The sequence below is a fragment of the Cryptomeria japonica genome, chromosome 9 (genome assembly GCF_030272615.1).
Source record: "Cryptomeria japonica chromosome 9, Sugi_1.0, whole genome shotgun sequence".
Taxonomy (NCBI): domain Eukaryota; kingdom Viridiplantae; phylum Streptophyta; class Pinopsida; order Cupressales; family Cupressaceae; genus Cryptomeria; species Cryptomeria japonica.
In genome coordinates, this window is record NC_081413.1 from 389,568,354 (window position 1) to 389,579,614 (window position 11,261).

The following is an 11,261-nucleotide window of genomic DNA, read 5'->3' on the forward strand; positions in this document are numbered from 1 at the left end:
ATATATCAAGGTTTTAGTCTTTGATTAAATTTAGTAGTGTATTTATGTTTCAGAAAAGTAGGAAAGCAGGATAAAGAATACATTAATTGAATAAACTATTAGCATTTATTAAATTAATATTAGGAAGATGATTGAGAAGGTTAATTAAATATCTGGTCTTACTTAATTAATGCTGGAATGCGTAAAATTGGGTGTGATAAGGTGTAGATGATTTTAGGTGTTGGTAGGGGACATGGCATTTGATCATTTATCTTTAGATCTCTTGTTATGTGATAGATGCGAGCTATAAGTGATAACTAGTAATAATCTTAACCAGTAGTCTAACTAATAGTTTCATGGTTTTAGATTTAGATTTAGTGGATATAATTTTTTGTAATAAAGGTTGCATTACATGCAATCAAGGTATTCCTAGAGTATAAATAGCAATTATTTGCTTCAATTTATTTTCATACAATGTTCAGTAACATTATAAATAATTTTCATTTTGTACTGAGTTTCCTAATAATAATTTTCAAGCCTGCATATTGTTAAAATTGTTGTTCAATGAATTCTAAGCTCTAATGTCCAATTGTCTTCTATTAAGAACAATTTGGCAATTATTGGCTTTGTATTATGATCATTTTCAGATGAAGCCTTGTTGCTTTGTGTACAATGAACAATCCTTCCATGCTTAATGTCATTGTGTTTCAAATTCATTCTTGTTTCACTCATAGATCTCAATCTTGGTTTTAATTTAAAATTGGAAGCATTGTTTAGTCAAATTAAATCATTTTCTATAGTAGATAGCTTTTTATACAAAGATTCCCTTTGTCTAGTGTAAAATAATTGAATCACCTTATGCCCTGGATTGAGAAACAAAAGAATAGGTTTTAATTTTAATTTGTTTGTATTGCCAAAATCTTTAGATTCTAGTTCAAACAGAGCTTCCCCTTATGCTTTGAAGAATACTTTATTGTACAATGTTTCATTTTGTGTTACATCAAAATTTGTGAATTAAAATTCCAACACCATATACTCTTATTATAATTATGTAAGAGACATGAAATCAAGAAAAAACATTTTTTCCTCATGCACATAGAAGTACATTCTCTCCATATCCGAATTATGTTTGTAAGAAATTTGTGCTTTAGAAGCTTAGATCTATTTCAAGATGTTAAATATGATCTTTCCATGTTGTTCACTAGCAACCTTCTTTAAAGGTAAATTCTTAAAAAAATGTAAAACGTGAGTAGTGTGCTAGGTCAATCTGTTTAGAGGAAATTCACAAACCGATCTTATTTATATTTGAGTGTGCTCAACTTAAAAACTGCGTATTTGTGATATTTTAGAATTCATGTTCTAAGACTTTGCAAATAGCATTTGTTATCATGTTTAATTTAAGTTCGAAAGTTTTGGAGTCATTTAAATTTTAGATATTAGAAATTATTGATTATTGTCTTGATGTAATTTCATTTCTGTATAGGTTGTTCTTGATGGATATTCGGCTCCTCTCACAGCAGGGAACTTTGCAAAACTGGTAAGCTAGAATAAATTTTTCATTTTAATAGTTTTATTTGCACCTATCAAAGATTACAATAAAAATCTAAACCCCTAAATTTGCATCCTTCAAACATCTATCTTCATACATACACAAGTTTGCACATGAATCCATATACAAACATAGTAAAAAATGTGTATACTGGTATAGATATATACAAATTCTACAAATAATTGCTTTATGATTTACATGTTAAATTTCAGAATATCAAATACCCATAAATGTTTTTCAATTATTTGAAATGTGATTTAAAACGAAATAGATTTTAGTCATTCTTTTACAATTCTGAAGGTGATAGATGGGGCATATGATGGAGTTAAGTTGAAATCTACTGAACAAGCAATACTATCAGACACTGAACGCAATGGAGTTGGTTTTAGCTTACCCATAGAGATAATGCCTGCTGGTGGATTTGAACCCTTCTATAGGACGACATTAAATGTCCAGGTATGTACAAGTTATACAATGCCTAATTGAAAAATTCTTTCATATGTGTGCGCATTAACTAGAAGTTTTTCCTACATGAAACAAGTAGATTACCTTCCAGGCATGCATATATATATCCTATGAACATTTCATGAAATAAAGAATTTGATAGAATGACTTGCTTTTAGCGATTTTCTCAAAAACTGAAGTTGCCAGTTGGGAAAATAATTCAGAAAATTGTCTTTTCATTGTTACCTGAAATGATTGCATTCATGAAGGATAATAATGATATAAGCAAGTTGTATACATTTGATAGAATGTTATTATATAATTTATATAATTTTTTTTTCAAACTGTAGTTCAAAATAAGTCGGTCATTCTCCTGATTGAATAATGTCTTAAGTAATAAGTTATATATCTGAAAAACTATGTTTGTGGAATAAAAAGTGAAGCAGAATGCCAAAAGTGAATCACATAGGCCAACCGTCTAAGGTGAAATTTGAAGCACGTAAGTAAAATGGTGACTAAATGACTAAATATAATATAAACAATACATATAAACATATATCCGTGAATGGTTATGTTGTGATTGATATGTTTACTATAAGGTAAATTACTCCAAACCATTACAAGTATTTAACTATGTGGAAACAAGTCATATCAGGCTCTCCAATGAATTTATGATGATCACCTACCAATATGTACTTTCAATGTTTTTTTCCTAAGTTGCCGGTTCGGGTTCGAGCACTGGTTTAGGTTCGAGAACCTGGTTCGCTGATTTGACAAAATTTTGAAAAGGGGTTTGGGATTGTTTTGGGTTCGTTAGTGCAAAAACAATATAAATTTATATATATAAATAATTATTATATAATAATAATATAATATATATTATATTATATAATATATAATAACATATATTATTAATATATGTATATAAAATTATAAATCAATGAAAAACTTTTAAGTTTAAAATTAATAAACAGAAAGCCAATGAATTATCGAATGCTTTGCTATTCGTAGCCCGCCCTTCATCAACGACAACTGTATCCATTGAAATAAACTACTTGTTTCGTCAATTCCATTAATGCAAAGAAGTGTTTTGATTGCTGACCAACGGTGTTTGCTGAATGCTGATTCAAACCGAACCCAAACGCAAACCGAATGCGAACTGGGACCCAACTCGAACCGGGACTCGTATTTGAGTTGTGAGTGCCGAACCCGGTAACTTAGTTTTTTCCAACAAAAGAACAATGCATAGTATTAATAATTAAAATTTAAAAGTTAGGAACAACTTACAAAAACCCTAGAATGTGTTACAAACCTCGGTAAAGAGAATACAAGGAGAGCCAAGGGATGTACTTCCAATGCCAACTCTAATAGATATCTATATATTTGTTCTAATGTTTTCCTTTGCAATGTGATACTTATGTTTCCTATTTGAGTGCATCAATGTGAGCAACCAAGGGGACTGCGAATTGCCCCTTCTCAAGCCACCTCAAATATATGTGCCCTATTATGTCTCTAGGAATGACTTGGCCTATAGAATAGAGTTGTGCAACGGGACTCGCCCGGACTCGCCTGAACTCGGCGAGTCCGAGTCCGAGTCATGCTCGGTGAGTCCTAGGGACTCGGACTCGGCCGACGTCAACCAACACTAAAGACCAAAAAAAAATTAGTTTGCAATCTTTTTTTAATTCCGTTTTTTGTTTGTTAATTATCTCCTATCCCTAAAAGTGACCTTCATTTCATTCACTTGCAAAAAAAGGAGTAAAGTGAGTTGGGAAGAAAAACAAGGGTGCATAGAAGAAAAACCAGCAAGGAGGAAGCTCAAGTTTTCTTCAATTTGTCACATTGGAGCTGCATTGTGTTTGGATTTGGTGCATCAAGAGTTGGATAGGAAGACTTTGCAGCTCATTTCAAGCTTGTTGTAAGAGGTAAGATTGTTGTTTTGAAGATTAGTTTGTTTCTTGTATGCAAAAATTCTATTTTCTATTCATTTATTTTGAAAGTTTTACATTTTCTTTCAAAATGTTTTGTATGTTTGTATGTAGCATGTAGTATGTAGTTGTAGTGTTGTACTATGTAGGGTTTGTAGATTTCTTTTTTTAAAAAGTAGGGTTTGACAAACCCTACTTTAGTTTTTTTGAATGTATGTACTATGTATTAATTTTATTTTGTAATTATAATGTTTTATTGCAGCAAACTTCAGTTTATTATTTGCCTCAACTTCAAGTTTCACAAAACTATCCTAAAATGTCTACTTCAGCTTCTAGACCCCCCATTAGAAAGGACCCTGCTTGGAAATATCATGAGGATTTTCCAGGGCAAGGAAAGGGGCAAACAAAATGTATGTTTTGCAAAACAATATTCCATGGAGGTATATATAGACTGAAATACCATATTGCTGGTGTGCGTGGACATGATGCCGAACCATGCCTTAAAGCACTCCCTGAGGCCATACGTGAATGTTATGTAATGGTTGAGGAAATTGAAAGGAAAAAGAAACAAAAGGAGGATCGAGCGGCCATTGGTAGAGAGACAATTTTAGGAAGAGGGACACAGTTAGGTTGTGTTGGAGGCCCTTCTTCCTTACCTTCATATCTTCCCACTCAGTTTGCTACTGCTGGTGCTTCCACTTCTACTTCTATAAGTGGCAGTGCCATTGCCACTTCTCATGCTCCTAGCACTAGTAGTTGTAGTGGGAGTGTTAGCATTGGACCTAGGATTCGTAAATCTAGGTTGGATTCCTTCTTTGTGCCTCACACTACTCTTGGGTCCCAACCGTCGCTTGAGGGCATGGGTTGGAACAAGGAGGTCCATGATGCTGCTAAAATGGTAGTTGGTAGGTTTTGGAGCTACAACTGTATTCCATTCTTTGTAGCCAGGTGAATGTTTTACTAACTTTTATGTTTGATTGTTTTAATTTTTATACTTAACTTATCTCATTGAGTTTCTTTGCGACAGGTCTCCTTATTGGCAAGAAATGGTTGATGCCCTTACCATATGTAGGGCGGGGTTCAAAGCCCCTAGTGAGAGTGATTTGAGGGGACCCATTTTGTGTCAAATGGTGGATGATGTGAAGAAGGATTTAGATGAACAATGCCAGATATGGAGCACTAAAGGTTGCACCATCAGGATTGATGGTTGGACGGATAGGAGAAATAGAACTCTCCTTAATTTTCTTGTTTCTTCTGCAGGTGATTGATTAATTTTAGTTTCATATAGTCTTTAGTTTTTTATTTTTTATCTAATGGTTTATTGAATGATCATTGACCTAGCTTTATTTTTTTATTTCAGGGGGCACCGTTTTCATCAAGTCCATTGATGCCTTCGCCCATTGAAAGAATGCCACCTACCTATGTGAGCAGATAGAGGAGGTGATTGAAGATGTGGGTGAGGAGAATGTGGTACAGGTGGTGACCGACAATGCAACAAATTATGTTGCTGTGGGTAAACTTTTGATTACAAACTAATTTTGTTTGCAAATTAATTACTATCTTGTAGTTTGTACCTCCATTAATTACAATTTACAATGCAACAAATTATGTTGCTGCAGGTAGACTATTGATGGAGAGGCACCCATCTATAGTTTGGACTCCATGTGTTGCTCATTGCATTGACCTCATGTTGGAGGAAATTGGAAAAATCCCATGGGTCAAGAGATGTGTAGAAAGGGCAATAAATGTTTGCAAATTTGTATATAATCATTCATGGGTGTTGGCTCTTATGAGACAATACATAGAGCAGAAGGAGTTGCATCGTCCAGGAATCACAAGATTTGCCACAAACTTCCTCACATTGCAGTCCATGCTTAGGTCTAAGTCTGCGTTGAGATGTATGATTGTTGGTGAGGAGTGGTCTTCCTTATCCTATGCTACCACCCTTGCAGGGAAAGATATGGCAGACTGCATTTTTGATGAGCAACACTTTTGGGTCCCTTGTGATGAGATAGTGAAGGTAATTTTTTTATAAATTCTACAATTTAACTTCATGCTTTATAACTTGTTATATGTATTCTCTTATTTGCTCATTTTTCTAAATTACACAATATTTTTAATTTTACAGTTTGTTAAGCCCTTGGTGGTTTTGTTGTGAGTTGCGGATGGAGATAAGCCCGCAATGGGCTATATATATGCGGGCATGGATAGGGCAAAGGAGGCCATCCGATTTGTCTATGGAGGAGATGAGAGCAAGTATGGTCCCATTTGGGAGATCATTGATAGGAGATGGCATCATCAACTTCATAGGCCCATCCATGCAGCAGCCTATTATCTGAATCCGACATTCCGTTTTATCCCTTCTTTCAAGACTGATGTGGAGGTCCTTAATGGGCTATACGCAATCATAGAGAAGATGGGACCTGCTGGTACTTCTCAGATAGACCTTATTCGGGAGCTACAGTTGTTCTCAGATGCACAAGGGGAGACCTTCTCTCGTCCTGTCGCCAAAGACAGTAGGACAACTATGATGCCAGGTAAAAATAAATTGTAAGGCTTAATTTTAGTTTTATTCAATACTATATTGTAACTTGTGAAATGAGTTCATGAGTGAGACAGATTTTATTTATTTTTCTCATTTCAAACTCAGATCATTGGTGGAGCTTTTTTGGCCCAACGACACCAAATATTCAGAAGTTGGCCATTCGTATCTTGAGCCAACCATGCAGCGCATCAGGTTGTGAGCACAATTGGAGTGTGTTTGAGCACATACACTCCAAGAGGTGCAATAGATTATCTGTGGAGAAGATGAATGATCTCGTCTTTGTTCACTACAACCTTCGCCTGAGAAGGAGAAAGAATGCATTAGTTGACATCTCTCCTATCATTCTAGATGAGGTTGATCTTGAAGCAGAGTGGGCCAATGAGAATCAAACAGCACCTGGGACTCCTACAGTTGTCTTTAGTGATGATGACATTGATTGGATCGACTAGGTAGATATAGAGGCTGAGGCTGTAGCCATGGCAGAAGAGGAGTAGAGAGCATGAGCAGAGACAAGAAATACTGAGACTCAGAGTGACACAGTTGTTCCTGATGTTGGTTAGCATGGCATGGTGTCACGGGGAGTGACTATGGCTGATGAATCATCCAGGACCTACTTTAAAAGCCTTCGCAGGGGGCCAGGGCGAGAGGGTGCACGACCCTTTGAGACATAGGCTTGTACACTTGTAGTTGTATTTACTATTTACCTTTGGTATTTTTATGAAACATTTGATGATGATCATATGATGACATGGATTTTTTATTCCATGAGTTTTGTAATATTGTATAAATTTGACAATATTTATATATCTATGTTGTTATTTTCTTCAGCTACAATTTGCATTTATGCTTATGTGATTGATGTATACTTTTGTATGTAATCAAATGAGCCGAGTTTGATGATGTTATTGTGTCTTTAAGGTGTATTCAATAAAGGGTGTCTGAAACAAGTTTTAAATCCTTAAAAATCTCTAAATTTCTTGAGTTTTTCACTTTCCCAAGTCTAGCCGAGTCTGACGCCGAGTCTCGAGCCCGAGTCGACCTTGCTGAGTCCAAGACGAGTCCGAGTCCCGTTTCTTTGGTTGTGCATCTTGTGCACTACGGGTCGTCCGTCCTTCCTCATACACAACTCTCTCCCCTTGGGTGGGGAGTCTCAAGATCTAAAGAGGTGTCTGTGTCCAACCTCTCCATGAGGGCCATGAGTAAGGCCAGGTGGAAATGAATCTCTAGCATGTTGTAGACCCACCAGAGATCAACTCGTCATCGCAGTCCGTGTTCCAAGTCTATAATATCAACTCTGTGGCTTCATAGAAGAGATAAGATTGCTCCATCAGTGTGCTCGCAAACCTTTGGTAAAACCTGCAAAAATGGATCTATGTCATGCAAATATTCTATCTAAATCTAACCTACATTCTACTTATAAGCATTTTTCGACAAAATTCTCCTCCAACAAAATTCTATTTTTCTAACTCTATGGATGCTAGTGCATCGATTGGATGCCAGTGCATCAACAGGATGCCTACGCAACACAAATTTTTCTAACCTAAAAGAATAGCATGGAATAAAGAAAAAATTAATTTATTTTGGCCTACCTCATCTAGTGGCTGACCGCTCTCCAATGCGGACCTGTTGTGACCTAATCACACATCACCTCATTCCAAATGGGGACCCCCCTACATTTTTGGTCCACTTGGTCTTTTGGTTGTGGTCTTTTGGGTTGTTTGGCAACATTTTCCTTGATTCCCCAAGTCCCCAAGTGTTTTGGCAAATTTTGGTCAAGTTTGCAAGTGTTTTGAGTGAGTTTGGCTAAGTCTGGAGCATAGTTACAAGACTCGGACTCTGCTTGGACTCAACAAGCTAATTTTTGACTCGGACTTGAACTTGGCACGCAGACTCGGCCAAGACTCTGCAAATTGAAAAACCCAAGAATTTCAAAGATTTTTAAGGATTTAAAACTTATTTTATGCATCCTTTAATAAATAAACCTTAAAGACACAATAATCTCATTAAATAGAAGCTACTTTGAACACATACACAAGTTTACATTGATCACATAAGTATAAACGCAAATTTTAGGCTTGAGCTAAAGGAAATAAGCTAAACTAAATAACACATTATAACATAGTTGAACTACTCGTGACTCGGCTCGACTCGCCAAGCCCCTGGGAAAAAAACTCGGCGAAAACTCGGGAAAAACTCGGAAAAACTCGGCGAAAAACTCGGCAACTTAAAAACACGCTTAAACTTAGTAAAAAACGCATTTTTTTTGCAATTTTTAATGAGAAGATGCATCCAATGAGTCAGTAAATGATAACACAAAAGAAACAAGCTGATTCTAGATATATTTAAATGCAAAGTGTCTACAAAATCGCATCCTCATGAGGAATGTTGATGGCTGGAAGCTTGAAGCAAAATAGTAAATTACTAAATAGTTTTTGTAAATCCAAAAGTAAATACATCATTGCAAATTACAATTACAACTTTCTCTTCCTAGCTCTCGCAAAAACATGGGGAGAGGTAGAACTAGAGGGTCTAGACTGTCTAGTCGTATAAGTCTGCTGTGGGACTGGGCGTGACTGTGCCTCCTCGCTCGGTATGGTTGATTGAGACTCATCCTCCATCCTGGATGAAGCTATGTCTCCACCTGCCTCTGGCACTGGCAATGAATCCTCATCCTCATCCTCCTCAATGTCATCCAACCTGAAACCAAATCCACCCCCCTCCTCCATAGCCTGCCTCTCCAAATCAGTGATGTCAGTGTCGGAAAACAATGGAGGCTGCTCCTGTGATGTCCAATCACTGTAAGGATCTATATCATCCAAGTCAATTGGACCACCTTCTAGTTCCTCTACCTTCTTTACGCGCAATCGAAGATTATATTGCACGTAGACAAGGTCATTGAGCCGTTTCTGCGCTAACTTGCTCCTCTTCTTCGTGTGGATTGCTTCAAACAAGCTCCAATTGCGCTCACAATTGGATGAACTGCAAGGCTGACATAAGACTCTGAGGGCAAATTTTTTGAGATGTGGGGTGTTTCCACCCCAATTTTGCCACCAAGCATCTGCAAAATAAATAAAATGGAAAAGTTAGAAAGCAAAGAGAAAAGAGAAAACATAATTTATCAATCATTTTAGTCTTTAGATCCCAAAATCCAAATGGCAAATGTTATACCTGGGGTTTGAGTGGTTCTTCCTCTCCTAGCCAGCTCTGAAGAGAATAGCTTACCCCTTCCTCCCTCATAATTTTGGAGCTCACTCACAATGAGGTCTCTCTCCTCAACATTAGGTACCATCCTCTCAATGCATGTATTGAGGCCCTCCATGACTTCTCCATTCAAATCTGAGTAAGAGCCCCCGAACCTAAAACGAGGGTTGAGGAAGTACCCTGCAGCATGAATGGGTTGGTGGAGCTGATTGTTCCACCTTCTATCAACAATTTCCCAAATGGGATCAAATTTGAGCCTATCCCCCTTGTAGTAATTTTTGATAGACTCTTTGGCCCTATCCATGGCCTCATAAAGATATCCCATTGGGGTTTTATCCCCATCCACCAAGCGAAGAACTCGAACCAAGGGCTCTGACACCTACAATTGAAAAATACAAATTACAAAAAAGATCAAGTTAAATAATGAAGTTACAAATTAGTAATGAGAGACTTGAATCAAGAATAACTAAAATTTAAAAATTAAAGTTTTGAAGTAACAACCTTCACAATCTCTGCAGCCCTTTGTGCAAATTGGTTGTCGAAGACTATGCATGTGACAGCCTCTCCTTCAGGCTTCTTTGAATAAGGTGAGTTAAGCCATTCTCCACTCACAAACATTTGTTTCAAAGAAGTCAATGCAGCAAGAATGCTTTGCAACGTCAAGAAAATCGTTGGAAACCTTGTGACACCAGCTCTCACCAAATCTTTCCCTTGTGTGTGTTGTCTCATCAAATTTAGGACCCAAGGGTGATTGTAGATATATTTGGTGATCCTCCTTGCATCTTCCACAGCTGGAGTCACCCACTCAAGTTTTCCTATGTCCTCCAAAAGAAGGTCAAGGACATGTGTTGCACAAGGTGTCCAAAAAAGAGTGGGGTGCCTCTCTTGGAGGATTTTTCCTGCAAAAGAAGAATTTATTCTTAAGAAATATGCAACCAAGTAAAACAAAGCCCACAACAAATGAGAATATTGCTAATGCCTAAAGGTGATAATTCAAAAGGATTCTACCTGCTGACACATATGCTGCTGCATTATCTGTGATGATTTGCACCACATTCTCTACCCCCACCTCCATGATGACACGCTCCAACATTCTAGCCAATGTTTCTGCATTTTTCACCTTGTTGGAGGCATCAACAGATTTCAAGAACACTACATTGTCCTTGCAAGCGACCAAAAAATTGATGATGGTGCGGTTCTTGCCATCTGTCCACCCATCAGAAAGAATGGTGCAGCCATAATTTGCCCAATCAATTTTTTGATCCTCCATCACTTCTCTTGCCCTAGCAACTGCATTTGTGAGCAACCTGTAAGTGCAAAGTGAAATTAGGTATTAGTACACAATTTTGATTTAATAAACAAGAAATCTAAAAAATAATTAAAAATGAAATCAAGTGGACTATCTAGTAATTTACTAACCTCCCACTCAAATCCCTACGAGAAGGGCCTTGTACCCCTTTCCTGAAACTGTCATAGCAGTCACCAAATTCAGCCAATAAGCATTCTCCGCCACATTGAATGCAATGTTGTTGAAGTACCAAAAATCAGCAACTGCAATGTCAGTTTTCTCATGTACCTCCTTATTCCATCCACTAGCCTCTAATGATGGTTGTGC

At 37.0% G+C, this 11,261-nt stretch overlaps 2 protein-coding genes across 2 annotated transcripts in view; one reads left to right on the plus strand and one right to left on the minus strand.

Moving 5' to 3' along the window:
* Positions 1-2,349, plus strand: part of LOC131072891 (peptidyl-prolyl cis-trans isomerase CYP37, chloroplastic) — a 155,565-nt gene extending 153,216 nt beyond the window's left edge. The window contains exons 8-10 of the mRNA XM_059211637.1: positions 1,463-1,516; positions 1,829-1,984; positions 2,323-2,349. Coding sequence (XP_059067620.1) covers positions 1,463-1,516; positions 1,829-1,984; positions 2,323-2,349 — 237 coding nt within the window. The remainder of the gene's footprint in view (positions 1-1,462; positions 1,517-1,828; positions 1,985-2,322) is intronic.
* Positions 2,350-8,916: 6,567 nt separating this feature from the next.
* Positions 8,917-9,740, minus strand: LOC131858405 (uncharacterized). Its single transcript, XM_059211638.1, has 2 exons — positions 9,614-9,740; positions 8,917-9,503 (listed from the first exon to the last, which is right to left on the minus strand). Exons 1-2 carry the CDS (start codon positions 9,732-9,734, stop codon positions 8,917-8,919), a joined length of 708 nt encoding a protein of 235 aa, XP_059067621.1. The 5' UTR covers positions 9,735-9,740.
* Between the last annotated feature and the right edge of the window lie 1,521 nt (positions 9,741-11,261).